We start from the raw sequence: 16,693 nt of genomic DNA, 5'->3' as shown, positions 1-16,693 counted from the left end.
TTTCCAATGGGTACTATCGTCAACGCTGACGGTCTACACCACTAAGTCCATAAGAGGCAAAAATAGTAAATGACTGAGCAGTGTAAATAAGTACTAATATAAATAATTGCTGAAAGTAACTACTACTATCATGCCTCTACAATATAACTAAAATCTGTAATTCATATATATCATGCATCAATTAGTTACTGAATAAAATATTGCAATAATACCCAATCATAGTGACCGACTCAACAGTCAAGTCTAGCCAGCGCTGCCTCGTGTCAGCACCCACTTATAGTGGTTCGCTACCACGCAGGCTGCTGTCTGGCTCATGCCATAATAATATCTCATGGCCCAACCTCCGGAGTGGCACTTGCAGGGTGCTACCTCAACCGAGTATTGTATCACTATCAAACTCAACATAGCATGCAGCCTGTGGTCAAATGCGATGATCAAACAGATCATGATAATACTAATATAGTGTCCAAAATACAGATATAGTCTCACACTATCTATAACTGTTTATTGATCTTTAGAAAAATATTATATATATATGACTCAATTTATTCTACTGATAGGTATCAAAATATTACTATTATCTCAACTATGTCAACAGCTCATCTCACAGGCTAAATAATATTAATATGGACATAGAAATTAGTTTGTCATTTTTGACAACACGGAACCCACCTATATCACAAATCCTAAGAACAGAATGGTAGTTGGGATAGTGAGATGATAAGCTACTGCTCTCCTAGCATGAACGGCAGCCACGATACCCCAGAGTGGCTCAAAAACTCTCGTGAAAATCACACGAAATCAGGTCCTAAAATGTATATATAAAAAAAAAAAAAATCAGTTTGTAACTCTCAATTTCTACAAAAATCCCTCAAAAAATCTAAACGAGAAATTATAATATTATGATACTAACCCCTACGTCGAAACATCGAAAAATCACACGCGCGTGTAGATCGATCATTATGAAGAAACCAAGCTTGCTAGCTTTTTTTTTTCTTTTTTTCCTCGTAACCGACTCAATTTGTTTCTCTCTCTAAAGCCAACATAGAAAGGAAGGATAAGCATGAAAGTGCTTAGGTGGAATCCACTAATATGCACAATTGCCAAAAAGCCCCTCAACTTCACACATTTTAACATTAGTCCTCTACTGAAAGAAGGGCTAAAGTGCATACCCTCTTGAATTGTATTAATGAATATATATAGTACAAGAGATTGTCTCACTATAGTAACAATGACTACTATAGTAAGAGTATAACTAGGATTCATACTATATAATCCTACTCTATAGAAGGCAATGATACTACTCTATATAAGGCAATAATACACAATATCCTAATATATCGTAATATTCTAATATAGATAAAATATATCGTAACATCCCCCGCAAGCTAAGCATCCGGTGGTCGGATGCGAAGATTGAGCCGCAATATCGAAAACCGAGAGGATGACAGGGGCTTGGTGAAAATGTCGGCAAGTTGCTTGTCAGAAGGGATATGAATTAAGGCCAAATCACCAGACTGAACTTTTTCCCGCAAAAATTGATGATCAAGTTCAATGTGCTTCGTGCGAGCATGGAGAACAGGATTGGCCGCAAGGTAGGTGGTGCTGAGATTATCGCAATAAATACTGATAGAGCGCCATAAGAAAACACGAAGGTCACGAAGAAGACGACGAATCCAGACTGTTTCAGCAAGTGTGTAGGCTACAGCACGATACTCTGCTTCAGAACTAGAACGAGAAATGGTGGGTTGTTTCTTAGCGGACCAGGAGATAAGATTTGGCCCAAAAAAAATGCAATATCCAGAAGTAGAGCGACGTGTATCTGGACAACCAACCCAATCAGCATCAGCGAAGGCCACAAGAGAAGGATTGTCGCAGCGAGAGATAGGAAGGCCATAAGTCAGCGTCCCTCGAATATAACGCAGAATACGTTTGACCGCTTGCATGTGTGGTTCACGAGGTGCATGAAGATACTGGGCAACAGAGTTGACGGCATATGAAATGTCCGGTCTGGTGAAAGTGAGATACTGGAGAGCACCAACGATCTGACGATAAGTGTATGGATCCTCAAGAAGATGCCCTTCATGGGAAGAGAGACGAGATGTTGGCGAAAGAGGAGTAGAAACGGGCTTACTGTCAAGAAAACCATGTCGCTGAAGCAAGTGATGCGCATATTTTTGTTGAGATAGATGAAGACCAGATGGAGAGCGATGAACCTCAATACCCAAAAAATAATGCAGCGGTCCGAGATCCTTCATGGCAAATTCGCGTTGTAAAGTAACGATAAGAGCATCGAGAAGAGATGAGGAACTGCCGGTGACAATAATATCATCAACATACAAGAGAAGAACAAGAGCGCCAGAGGAAGAATGACAAACAAACATTAAGGGATCAGCAGTGCTGCCAACAAAACCAATCTCAGAAAGAAAAGAAGTGAAGCGCTGAAACAAAGCCCGAGGAGCTTGTTTGAGACCATATATTGCTTTACGTAGGCGGCAAACATGACTAGGAAGCGAAGGATGCACAAAGCCAGGTGGTTGTTTCATATAAACCTCCTCAGAGAGAGTGTCATGAAGAAAGGCATTCTTCACATCAAGTTGTCGGAGAGACCATCCAGAGGACAGAGCGACTGAAAGAACAGTACGAATAGTGATCGACTTGACAACCGGAGAAAAAGTCTCATCAAAATCAATGCCTTGTTGTTTGTAACCCTGAGCCACTAGTCGAGCTTTGAGACGCTCAAGAGAGCCATCCGCCTTCTGTTTGACTTTGTAGACCCATTTACAGCCAATAAGATTGACAGAAGGAGGAGCAGGAACAAGCTCCCAAGTATCATTAGTGAGTAATGCATCAAATTCTTCAGCCATGGCAGCACGCCAACCTGCATTCTGAAAAGCTTCATGAAAAGTGGGAGGCTCAGTAGGAAGAGTAGTATGTGTAGAAGCTAGGAAGGAGGTAGACCCAGCAAAATTCTTAGCCATAGATCGAGTAAGCATAGAGTGTGTCCAGATTGGTAAGGAAGGCTCAGCAGGCTGAGGTAAAGGTGGCTTGTCCGATGTGGAAGGCATCAACTCAACAGGAGAAGGTGAAGCTGTAGCAGCAGAAGGTCGGAGGGTGTGTCGTCTGGTATAGACTCGGAGTTCAGGTGGACCAGCAACAGTGGCAGCATGTTCATCACCAACCTGTCTGGCATCATGATTCAAGGTGGAAGGAAAAGTCGATACAGTCTCAGATGGTGAAACAGATGCATTTGAACTAACATCCGGAGAAAGGCGTGTGAAGGAAAAACCAGAGATGGCATCAAGAGAAGAAGGACTTTCGCCCAATAAGGGAGGATTAGAAAGAAAATGTTGAAACATTTGAAAATTTGAGGTAGTGGGGGAAGATGAGGAAGAAAATTTGGACAGACAAGAGTAAGGAAAAACAGTTTCAACAAAAGTAACATGGCGAGAAATAAAAACTTTACCAGTGCTTGGATAGAGGCAGCGAAAGCCCTTATGTTTGTCAGAAAGACCCAAGAAAATACAAGGAAGTGATCGGGGAGAGAGCTTGTGATCTGCAATGTCCTGAACATCGGGATAACACAAACATCCAAAGACTCTGATAAGTTGCAAGTCAGGAGAAGCACAACCATGGAGAATGTCATATGGTGACCGCCCATTTAAAACAGTAAGAGACGGAAGTCGATTTACAAGAAAAACAGCAGTTTGAATGGCCTCAGCCCAAAAACGAGGAGGCAAGCCAGCTTGGAATAGTAGACTTCTAACAATGTTAGATAAATGCCTATGTTTTCTCTCAGCAAGGCCATTTTGTTGAGGAGTGTAAGGACAAGAAAATCGGTGAATAATTCCATTTTGTGAGCAAAAACTAGAAAACTTGTCATTTACAAATTCCGTACCATTGTCAGATTGAAAAATTTTTATTGAGCTATGAAATATATTTTCAACCATCTTCTTGAACTCGAAAAATTTGTCAAAAACTTCATGTTTAAATTTTAAAAGATAAAGCCAGGAAAATCTAGAATAATCGTCGATAAAAATAACATAATATTTGTATCCAGAAACCGAGGGCACAGGTGATTGCCAAACATCAGAATGAACAATATGAAAAGGAAAAGCAGATTGAGATTCTGAATCATGAAATGAGAGTTTAACATGTTTTCCCATATTACAAGCATTGCAGACAGATAATTTCAGTGCAGAATCAGAAACAATTTTATTATTTTTAATAAATGTAGAAAGAACAGGAAGACTAGGATGACCTAACCGTCTATGCCAGACATCTCCACTAAATCTAGATGCAATAAGAGCTAGTTGTTGCTTATTCCCTACACTTGCAAGTCTAGAAGAAATTGGATAAAGTGATGTTCCCGAGCTAGGACATCGAAGAAGCTCCTTCCCTGTTTCCTTGTCCTTCACAGAGAAACCAGTAGAGTCAAATTCAAAAAGAGAATTATTATCTTGACAGAATTTACGCACTGAAAGTAAATTTCTCTTAATAGTAGGAACAACAAGAACATTTTTTAGAGCAAAAGAGTTAGAAGATGTATTCAATTGAGTTTCACCTGTCTGAGTAATATCAAGTAAATTTCCATTACCAATAAGAATTTTTTCATGCCCACTATAAGGTTTAGAGGATGAGAGAATACCAGAGTTTGCGATTATATGATTTGATGCTCCGGTATCCGGATACCAGACTTCCTCACCGGGTTCGTGAAGGTTCAAAGCAGCAAAGGTCTGAGGAACTTCATCAGCAGCGAAAGAATGATTGAAGCGTTGTCTGCACTGAAGAGCAGAATGATTGAACTTTCCACATATCTGACATTGTATGTCGGACTTCGGAATGGATGGTTGTTGATTTGGAGTGTAAGATTGTTGAGGATAATTGGGTTGAGACTGTGGGTAGATTCCAGGAGATCCACGACCAGAATAGTGTCTACCACGTTGTCGTCGGCCTCCATGATATCTACCTCCACGGCCTCCACGATTACCACGTCCACGATTGGCATAAAGAGCTTCACCGTCAATAGTGGGAATAGCAGAGGGCGTAGTCACACTAGTGCGACGCTGAACTTCTGTTTCTTCTTGCATCAAGAGTGGACGAAGTTGTTCAAAAGTTGGCTTATTTCTGTGTGTGTTTAGAGCACTAACAAAACCTCGATATTCCTCTGGTAGCCCTAGAAGAACAGTCATGACCAAATTATGGTCTGACTCGATTTTACCAATCGCCTGAAGAGCATTACCAATAGTCTTGATCTTTTGCATGTAATCACTCATGCTCATTGAGCCTTTCTTGATGCTCCGCAATTCAGATTTGAGAGAAAAAGCCGTGGAAGCAGTCTTATCAAGAAAATATGCCTCAATAATTCTCCAAGTATCATATGCAGTTTTAGGTGAGCTAGAAACAACCATATGTAATATGCTAAGAGATAAAGTGGCATTAATCCATGAAAGTATAGTAGTATCGTTCTTTTTCCAACTCACATATTCAGGATTTATAACCTCCTTCTTATCAGCAGTATCGATAGTCTGAGAAGGCACAACACTAGTTCCGTCCACATGTTTTGTAACACCAAAACTTTCTAGAACATTAAGAAAGACTTGTTTTCACACAAGATATGTGGAATCGGTGAGTTCTAGTGGTATGAGAGTTTTGATATTAACAATTGGCAAATTTGAGGTAGAAGAAGACATGTTTACTACTTTAAGATAAGGATCCACCACTAGATAAGAAAGAAAGATAAATCGGAATGTAGCGGATGTGAATAAAAAAAAGAACCTGAATTCTACCACATGAGAGGAACCACTTATCACCAAATAAGATCGACCGCACCAAGAAAAGAACCGAGCGATACGAGCAACCAACAGTAGGACAGTCCGAGCGGCACGAGAGGAGCAAAGAGGAATCACAGAAAGGCTGAAAATACTGTAGCAGAAATACTGTAGCAGAGGTGCTGTAGCGCTGGTACTGTAACGTCAGTACTGTAGCGTTGGTGCTGTAGCAATACTGTAGCAATAGTACTGTAGCAGTACTGGGAAGAAAGAAAAACAAAAGAAAAGACACCTATAGAAAAAGGTGAGATTTATGGTGGATGGTGGCTATGGATCGATATCCCTACATTAGAGTTCCCGCTCTCATACCATGAAAGAATGGCTAAAGTGCATACTCTCTTGAATTGTATTAATGAATATATATAGTACAAGAGATTGTCTCACTATAGTAACAATGACTACTATAGTAAGAGTAAAACTAGGATTCATACTGAATAATCCTACTCTATAGAAGGCAATGATACTACTCTATATAAGGCAATAATACACAATATCCTAATATATCGTAATATCCTAATATAGATAAAATATATCGTAACATCTACAAATTAAATCTTAAGTTTTTTAGTCTATTTTTGCGTCTATCTTATGCCAAAATGTCCCCAACTCAGTCAAACATTGTAGAAAATACTGACGAAATAAAATTATACTGCAGTCATAAATCTATTTGCTAAGGTCCAGTATATCACATGCCATGCGCCATGGCCCTATGTTCAGCTTCAGCACTCTATCTATCCACATCATTTTGCTTCTTGCTTCACCATGTAACAAGGTTGCCTTTACAAAGGTGCAATATCCTGCGGTAGATTTTCTTATCATCAGGTGATCCAGCCCAATCAGCATTTGTAAAAGCTTCAAATTTTCATATGACTGTTGTTTGAGAAAAGAAGTCCCTTTCCTGGGGCTGATTTTAAGTACGTCAATACGATGAGTACCTCTAAATGTGGCTTTCTAGGGTAATGCATATACTGACTCACCACTCTCACTGCATAGTCTATGTCCGGTTTAGTATGAGAGAGGTAGATTAGTTTGCCAACTAATCTTTGATACATCTTCTGATCGACACCTTCCACAACTCCATTTCTAAGCTTATGATTGGCCTTCGTTGGTGAAGTTGCAGGCTGACATCCTAACATCGCTACTTAGGCAAATCTGAAACATATTTTCTCTGACATATAAAGATACCCGTTCCAGTTTTGGCCAACTCAGTTCTCGGGAAATAAGCAATCATTCAAGTCTTTTATCTCAAAATTCTTTGCAAGATGCTTGTTTAGCTTGGCAACTTCTGGTGCATCACTTCCTATTACTACTATGTCATTGACATAAACAATTAGCACAGTAATTGTCACCAGTTCTTTTTTAACAAAATAGTGTTGTTAGAATTACTTTGTTTGTAACCCAAACATCCACATCTCTTTGCTAAACTGATCAAATTGAACTCTTCTTGATTGCTTTGAGTCATACTGAGCTTTCTTGAGTTTGTACACCTTCCCAACTATCTTTTGAGAAGAGAGGCCTAGAGAAATTTCCATTTATACTTCTTCTTTTGCATCTCCATGTAAAATTGCATTCTTAACATCCAATTGTTGCGAATCCCAACTCGTATTTGCAGCACATGACAATAGAGTACGGATTGAGTTCAACTTTGCAACTGGAGCGATTGTCTCTTGATAATCAACACAGTATGTTTGACTAAACCCTTTTGCAACCATTCTAGCTTTATACCTATCAAAAGACCTATCGACCTTATATTTTATTGTAAAAACCCATTTACACCCAACATGTCTTTTCCCAGCTGGCGGTGAGACCAATTCTCACATCTCATTTTTATATAAGACTTTCATTTCCTCAACCATTGCTGCCTTCCATTTTGAATCTGAAAGTGCCTCTTCCCAATTCTGTGGAATAGATATAGAAGAGAAAGATGATGCAGAAGTACTATATGAAGAAAAAAAAGAATCATATACAATTAAATACTTGTTACAATTTCTAACACCCTTTCTAAGAGCAATAAGAATATCAAGATCATTGTGTAGAATAAGGAGGATCAAGCTGGGAAGGTGCATATATTGATTTGGAGGCTGAGGAAGAGTAACTGGAAATAGATTTGGGGACGACTCTTGACCAAGTGAAGAGTTCACGATTGCTTTATGCCTTTTCTTTCGATGTAGACTTGCCGTTCTCCATCATCCACTCCGTCTTTTTCTTTCTCCTCCTCACCAATGTTATCTTTAGCTCACTCTCGCCCTCATATTCTACATCTGCTTTCTTTTTCGCCTCTCATCATCTTCTAGTCCAGAGACCCACGTAGGTACAAGTTAAGCCGGTTCTTAACATCAACGTATATCTCTTCATCCTCGTGTAGATTCATCCCCTGACGAGGTGATGGTTGATAGTAAGGTTCATGCTTTTTGAAAGTCACATCGATGGTAATGCAGCTTCCTTGATGGAGGATGATGCCATTTATACCCTTTTTGAGGATCAAGCTTCTCATTAGTCTGTCGGTGATCATGCACAAAACAAGTACAACCAAACACTCTTGGTGGTATGGTGTAATTTGTTGAATAGGTTAATTTCTCGAGTGGAGTTTTAAAATCGATAACCTGAAGGGGAATTCAAATTAAATATGCTGCAGATAAAACCGCATCACCCAGTAATTTTTTGGCACATTCATGATAAACAACAAAGACCTTACCACTTCTAAAAGGTGTCAGTTATTCCTCTCGGCTACGCCATTTTGTGCTGGAGTATTTACACAACTAGTTTGATGTAATATTCCATGATCATTTAAATATTTCTAAAGCACATCTCAGTGTACTCCTTTTCACTGTCAGATCTTGGAATTTTGATCTTGGTCTGATATTGTTTTTCATTCATTTTGTGAAATCATTTAAAACAAGAGAATACTTCATTTTTAGTGTGCATCAAATACACCCAAGTTGCTTGGCTATGGCGATCAATGAAAGAAACAAACCATTTATATCCAACCGTCGAAGATATCCTAATAGAAATCCACACATCAGAGTGCACAATGTGAAAAGGAACATCACTTTTATTATCATTCATTGGAAAACTAACACATGTATCCTCTGCAAATTCACAAGCATTACACGCAAGAGTTCAGGATTACACCATTGAAACAAGTTAGGAAATGTTTTTTCTATTATTTTAAATGCTGGATGTTCTAGGCTAAGATGTCACAAATATATCTCCTTTTGAGCTAACTCCCAATTTGTTTGTACAACAGAATTATGCTGAGCTACTTCTTCCTCTAAGAGATAAGAATCCATTATGCACTCTACCATAGCCGATCGTTCTCCTCAACTCTAGTTCACAAAGTAAGAGGGGAAAAAGGTGACTTTTACATTTAGGGCATGTTTGGTTCATGATTGGAATAGGAATGGAAAATGGAATTGGATTGCTTTGGAATGGAAAATGGAATGACGAATCATCCAAAAATGTTTGGTTCATTATTGGAATGGAAATCGGAATGAAAATTTAAAATTTTTTAGAGAGGGTTTTGATTAAGAGAGAGGAAAGTGATGAAGGGAGAGGAGGTAGGTGTTGATGAAAGAAGATTTTGAATAGTTTACTTTGGAATAAGCAAATCCGGGATTCAAAGCCGGATTGGATCATAAATGGATTTGACCATTCCCATTCCGGAGTGGAATGGAAATCGGAATCCGATTCCTATAAAACAAACATCAACTATCGGAATCAATGAATTCCATTCCGATTCCATACTCTAAAATAGGTGATCCAAACATGCCCTCAAGGTCTTCAGTTATAGCACTAATAGACAAAAAATTATGCTAGGAACATTTAAGACATTACATAGTGTTAGATTAGAAGTGCAAACAATGAAACCTTTTCCACAGAGTTTATAGACCATCAGCTACACAAACTTTATCTCAGCATGAGGAAGACAAATAGAGCCAGTCATATGGTCAGATATGCCAGAATCAATAATCCATGAATAATAGTTACTCGTGGAACTAAGAGCATCACTAGATATACCTGAGAGAGCAAAATTAGAAGTAGAAGAAACAGATGTAGGAAGAGTTACGTTTTGACATCAGCCTATGAAGAGTCTGGAGATCGTCTTGAGATAAGTCTCCTCCCTCTAATTGGTCTTGTTTTGTGAGGAGGTTTCAATGGCCTCTGCCTGATAGAGCAATACTAGATATACCTGAGAGAGCAAAATTGGAAGTAGAAGAAACAGATATATTGTAGGAAATACAGTAGGAAGAGTTAAAGTTTTGACATTGCCTATGAAGATCTGGAGATCATCTTGAGATAACCCTCCCTCTAGGTGGTTCTCGTGCTGTGAGAAGGTTTCAACAGCCTCTGCTTGATATGCTTGCGACCTTTCAGACCCCTTTCCAAATCCATCTCCATTCCTCCCTCCTTATTCTCCAATAGGGCACCTGTGTAACTTTCATCAAGTTTCACCAGTGTGTCTTTTCCTTCCACAATGGTCACTCTTTAAGTAAATCCTTATCAGCTATCCATGGATCACTTTTTCTGGCTTGAGTTTCTTTGACACTTTTCACGGTAGAGCTTATTACTAAGGCTGATTTTTCAGGAGCCATTTGATGCAACATACATTCTTCCTCCTTTCCTCACATTGCACACATGCCTATGCCTGCCTCAATGACTGGAACAGGTCTTTTCCAAGAATTTGAACCCTGACTGGATCATAGTCAACTTGTAAGCCGACAAGAAAGTCATAGACCTTATTTTTTTTAGCAACTGGTGAAATTTTGCAGCATCAATAGACAATCACCATGAAAATCCTGATAGTAATCCAACTCTTGCCAGAGATTACTGAGTTCTGCAAAGTGCTGTGCTACTGTCGTATCACCCTGTTTAGTTTCATGCACCTTCTTTCTAATCTCATACACTAAGGTGTCATTCCCAACCTTGGAATATGTTTGACCTGTGGCACTCCAAATTTTGTAGGTAGAATGAAGAAAAAATATCCATGAGAAATCGCTGGTTGCATTGAATTCAAGAGCCATGACATCACAAGAGAATTTCTGATGTCCATTGGTTTAACAGTATCTTTATTCGGTCTCTTGCTTTTTCCTGTTATAATAATCATGGAGCCCTTGGGCTTTTAATAAAACAACAGACAAGACCAAGATCAAGCAAGATAATTTTGTCTATCAAGTTCAATCAGACTTATTTCAAGAGATGGATTTTTTGTCACCGCAGCACTCATCTTTGATCCACTAGACGAGATTGAACTTGCTCCCAGTCATTCCCAAGTTATCTTTGTAAATATTATGTTCCAGGGATGCAACCAGCTTTACAACAAATTAAGCTTCAGTAGGAAATTTTAGTTCAAGAGAATTGCATGACTTCGCAATCAGATCATCTTATATACTGTTGATGACAAGCATATTTCCAGCGAAAGAGTGCAGCATTGCTTGAATAATTGGAGGACATCGGTGACCTGAAGAAAATGAAAGCAGCAGCAGCTTGGTAGACAAGGAGGTGCGCAGCAGGAGTGGTTGGAGAAGATTAAAGCAGCAACGGTGGAAGAAGAGGAGATGACCAGCGGCCCTGAAAAACGATTAGGACAGCAGCCGTAGACGTCAAGCGGTACTGATGGAAGACGAGCGGTAGCAGTAATGGACTTAGCGGCGTCGAAGAGGAAGAGGATGGTCAAGCAGCCGCCTTGAGAGAAGATTGGGGCAGTAGTGGTCAAGTTGAGTTGAAGTCAATTGGGTTTTGGTTTCATGAGATGAAGAAATAAGTAAATTAGGCCAACTGATTGATTACTTCAAGTTGTGGCAATTTTTTTGTGTAATTTTTTATGTATCATGCAAATTAGGAAGTAGAGACTTTCTGGTTCACTCAAAACTGTTGTTAAATCATCCTGGTGGAACAGATTAGCCAACTTGTACAAAGTATTTTTTGAGTTATTGATAGCCTCAAACTGATGGTTTTACTCGGTCCGGATTGTAAAACAAGTGCAGTGTCAGACTAAGGATTAGCAATCTTATCCCAAATTTTAGTTATGGCTGAGATTTCCAAATGTCAATTTGTTATAGGGCATGTTCCATGCAGACCTCCATCCATACCGTGTAGCATTTTAGTAGTAACTATCATGTCAATACGAGAAACCATGAGGCCTATTGAATTTCTATAAAGGTGCTTTTCTTTCGCTTAAATTTGTATAGAGGTGTTCTTGAATTTTGTATATAGGTGATCTTCTTCCACTGGAATCAACATTTGTACTGAGTCAGCTGCATTTTTTTTATTGCTGAAATTGATGGGCTAAATATTCATATATTATGGATGATCAATATGTTGAACTGAATAATTGGTATAATCTAGTTTTTCTGCTGAAGTCTGAACCAAGGTTTTAAGTGCCCATCGTCCACCGTGCCAACAAAATACCAGCACGATACAGACCCCGTGCTGATGGCACATCTCAAAACCCTTTATTCGTTAAATTAGTATGTAATTTCCTCAATAAAGTTAAAAAGATGTGATAAAAAGACATAATAAATAGTTAAAATATTTTGTTGCTAAAGAAAATAAATATTTCATGCTATTATGTGTCGGCACATAAGAATTTTTTTGACCGGCACGCATCGGCACGACTCGGCATGCACTGTGCCGTACCGTGCCGGCAAGTTTCCGGTACGACCCTGTGCCACGGCACTTAAATCCTTGGTCTGAACAAAATAATTGGTAGAATCTAGTATCTTACAACTATTTGTTTAGAATCTAGTATCTTAAAACTATTTTCTTTAGGGATTTCACTTGTCATGCCATAGAAGTTTATCTTACAATTAATGCACTGGGAGCTCATTTTGTGATTTTGCATGCCTAGGTTCATCAAGATGATATCAAGTTAAATGTCAAACTTCAGCTATTCGCTCTTATTGCCAAGCAACCAGCTTTTCACCAGCTTCGATCTGTGGAGCAACTTGGATACATTACTATTCTTGCAAATAGGTATATGGATGCTTTTTTCTTCCTTTTTTTTTTTGTGGATAATCAACTTCATATGATAAATAAAATAGTTTTTAACTTAACACTGGCATATGTGTGTAGGAATGATTATGGAGTCAGGGGATTGCAGATCATTATCCAATCTACAGTGAAGGTACCTTAGGAGTAGCCCTTTTTGTTTGTCTCGTCCTTTCTTTCAGATGCTAAATTTGTTTTAACTCACAGGATCCAGCAAATCTTGATTCTAGAGTCAATGCTTTTTTTAAGATGTTTGAAGCTAAACTTTACGAAATGACCGATGAGGACTTTAAGGTTTGACTTTTCTTTACCTTTTCATTGCTGAGTGAGCTCTGATTGTTGCATTGGATGTCATTGACATCTGCATTTGTTGGCATGTAGTATAAGGGGAAAGGTTCTTACTCATTAGCATACATTGTGCTTCTTTCCATACAGAAGTTTGACATATTTCTGTGCAATAATAATATTATCTTATATCCTAAAAATCCAGTTCATACATAACATGATCAGTGAAACTATAAAATCTTGGAACATGTCTCCCAGATTGCTTTGCACTTTCCATGAGCTTCCACATTCTTGTCCTTGTACATCCTTGTTCCTCCTTTTCCATCATATTTTTCAAATTTAAAGAATTAAGTTTTTTTTTAACTGTCATATTGCATTAATTTTTGATCACCTGGGATTTATTGCTTTAAATACTCTGCCAGTTTCTTCGTTTATATAATGTACTGTTGTCTAGAATTTATATTGCTTGAAAATTTTGCTTATTTCTAATTGCAAAGGTAATGACTTTCAGAGTAATGTAAATGCACTGGTTGATATGAAACTGGAGAAATACAAGAACTTAAGGGAGGAATCTGCATTCTTCTGGCAAGAAATTTCTAACGGAACTCTGAAGTTTGACAGGAAGGAATCTGAGGTAAATTTTCTCGTCATACCATTTGAGGAATGTTTTGTTTATTTTTTATTTTTTATTTTTGGGTAAATTACACTTGTGGTCTTCAAACTATGAGGTGCGTGACACTTTAGTCTTCGAATTTTAATTCGTTGCAATTCAGGCTGGAACTACTATGTGTGTGACACTGTAGTTCTTAAACTTTTACTTAGTTGCAAGTTCAAGCTCGAACTTAATGCATGTGATAATTTTGTCCTCATACTTTCTAAATTGTTGCAATCTAGTCTCTCAATTCAATTGTTTTGAACAAATATTGATGAATTACTAGTATCGAAGTAATAAGCTTTTTAATTATTGTTGCATCATCAAGTAGAGTATTGCTATAATTTTGAAAATTCGAGGGCTAAAATGTCACATAGTTCATATTTTGAACTAGAAATTGCAACTAATTGAAGTCTGAGAACTAAAGTATCAAGTGCCTCATAGTTCGAGCCAGAAATTACAATGAATTAAAGTTCGAAGATTAAAGTGTCGGGCGCCTCATAGTTTGAGGACCAAAAGTGTAATTTACCCTTTATTTTATGATTCTTACCTCTTTTAGGAGGATTGTTGTTTCATCTGTCTTGAGATTAAAAAGTGCTAAATATGTCTATAGGTTGCTGCATTGAAGGAGCTCAGAAAGGAAGAATTGATATTCTTCTTCAATAATTATATCAAAATTGATGCACCTGAGAGAAAGACACTCAGTGTGCAAGTATACGGCGGTCTCCATTTGGCGGAGTACAAAAAGGTTGCTGATCAGGATGGGGCTGCTGCTCAAACATATCAAATAAATGATATATTCAGCTTTCGAAGGTCGAGGCCTCTGTATGGTTCATTTAAGGGGGGTCTTGGCCAGATGAAACTCTGACCGCCTTTCACTTACAATAATTCCCGCCCTCTTAGTGTTGTGATCAGCTGATGAACTTTCATTGATTTATAAAGAATTCTTGAGAGTGTCTTCAATTTTTTGGATGCACAAAGACAGTGAAAATGAAACATCAGAATATATATTTTTAAAATTTTTCCGAGCTCTGCATCTTATAGAAAACCTCTGGACGGGAACCCTGCTTATAAAGTTTGTGTGTTTGGAGAATGGAACCGGACCGCTGCCTATAGCTGTTTTATCTATTGTCCTGGGAAAACCGAAGTAAACCTGCAGATTTAACTGGAACACTTTGAGCTGGCCGATTTAACCAGAGCCTGCCGAACCAGCCTGGTTTAGGTCAATCCATTTTATTCCAAATGGTGTAAAATTGTTGCAACCCTAGACTAGGTTTTTCATTCTAAACCTTTCTCCACCAAATAGCCTCTTAGGTCAAGTCGAGATTGCATAATTCCAACATGTTTATGTTGAGTTGATCTACAATTTGTTTAGAGATCTCTCTCTGGTTCTTCAACGATACTTTTAAAATGCTTTGCTATTGTTGAGTGGCATTGCGGATTCGGCGTGATCGTGACGGTTTGTGGATTCGAATTGTTGGTGCTTGTGGACTCGAGTGGCGTCCGTGGATTCGAACGTGGGCCGTGGATAAGAATTTTTTTTATGAATAATCCTATCGATTTTTATAATTGTAAAAATATTTTTTTTAAAAAAAAATTATTATAAAAATAGGTCTGTAAATGTGGTGAATGATTCACCGCATTCATAACTCCTCATTAGGAGTAGAAAAAAAATAAAAGTGATGAAACATTTATCGCTTTTACCATCGTAAAAATATAGAAAGAAGTAAGAAAAAGAAAAAGCGGTGAATGATTCACCACTTTTAAAAGCGGTGAATCATTCACCGCTTTTATAGGACTATATTTATAAATAAAAATTTAACCGGTCTATTTTTAGAATAAAATTTTACGAGAAGACAATTGTTAAGTCCGACATGCGCGAGATCCGTAGGAGATAAAAGAGAGGATAAGTCCGCGGAGTCGGTAATCGCCTTATAATCTATTATTCTTAGTGGATTGTTTTTCGTGTGTTGGTCCCATGGATTTTTCTCCAAGTTAGAGTTTTTCTACGTAAATCTCATTGTGTTTTTTAATTTTCGCATTTATATTTTGTTGCATTAAGATTTGTGTTTTTGGTTGCTATACCTATTCACCCCCTCTAGATAAATGATAGTTTCTAGATAGATTTTAGGTTTTCCATAAACTTACACGCAGTATGTCTTGTATAAAGAGTGCCTTCACAACTTAAGGGTGAAAACTACTGCCAAAGCTCAAGGTTGTGTGTTGGGTAGTTCCTCTCATAGTTCTTCAGCCGGCATGACATGTCGGCAATAAACTGTTCCTGCTGCATAAGCACATACCCCAAACATATCCATGAGGCATCGTAATAGACTACGAAGTCCATCAGGGCTCGACAATGCTAGGATGGGGGCTCATCTGTCCTTGAGCTCCTTGAAACTCCTTTGGCACTTAGGAGAACTACTCTCCTTTCCTTGTCTGCTTGTTCAATGGGGTGGCAATTTTAAAAAAGCCTTCAACAAATAATTGGTAATAGCTTGCCAAACTAAGGAAGCTCCTGATCTTGATCATGCTAGTTGGTCAGTGCCAATCCACTAACGACTCCATCTTTTTCAGGTCTATAGTAATACTCGACTGAGTCACAACATGTCCCAAGAATGAACCTTGTGGAGCCAAAACTCATATTTCTTGAGTTTCGCGTAGAGCTTACTCTCCCAAAGGACTTGAAGAACTTGCCAAATATGATCCTCATACTCCACATCACTCCATAACTAGTAGATCAGTATGTCGCCAATGAACACTCCAACAAACTGATCTAGGTACAGTTTGAAGACTTAGTTCATCATGTCTATGAATGCTATTGGGGCATTAGTAAACCTGAACGGTATCACCATGAACTCGGTCCTTAGCGCCGTCTTCATCACATCGTCTGCCTTGATTTCTAGTTGGTGATAACTTGATTGCATATTGATCTTCGAGT

The 16,693-nt window shown here is 38.4% G+C and overlaps 1 protein-coding gene across 7 annotated transcripts in view; it reads left to right on the top strand.

Annotated features, from left to right (window-relative positions):
• Window positions 1-14,783, top strand: part of LOC109712862 (insulin-degrading enzyme-like 1, peroxisomal) — a 107,471-nt gene extending 92,688 nt beyond the window's left edge. For 5 of the 7 annotated variants that reach the window (XM_020236651.1, XM_020236650.1, XM_020236649.1 and 2 more), the window contains 5 exons: window positions 12,679-12,803; window positions 12,903-12,954; window positions 13,026-13,112; window positions 13,615-13,737; window positions 14,369-14,783. In XM_020236651.1, coding sequence (XP_020092240.1) covers window positions 12,679-12,803; window positions 12,903-12,954; window positions 13,026-13,112; window positions 13,615-13,737; window positions 14,369-14,623 — 642 coding nt within the window. In that variant the 3' untranslated portion in view covers window positions 14,624-14,783. The other 2 variants (XR_002216988.1, XM_020236654.1) reach the window with 2 other exon arrangements.

Source organism: Ananas comosus, linkage group 7 (genome assembly GCF_001540865.1).
Source record: "Ananas comosus cultivar F153 linkage group 7, ASM154086v1, whole genome shotgun sequence".
In the NCBI taxonomy this organism is placed as follows: Eukaryota; Viridiplantae; Streptophyta; class Magnoliopsida; order Poales; family Bromeliaceae; genus Ananas; species Ananas comosus.
This window is presented reverse-complemented; position numbering and strand designations above follow the sequence as displayed.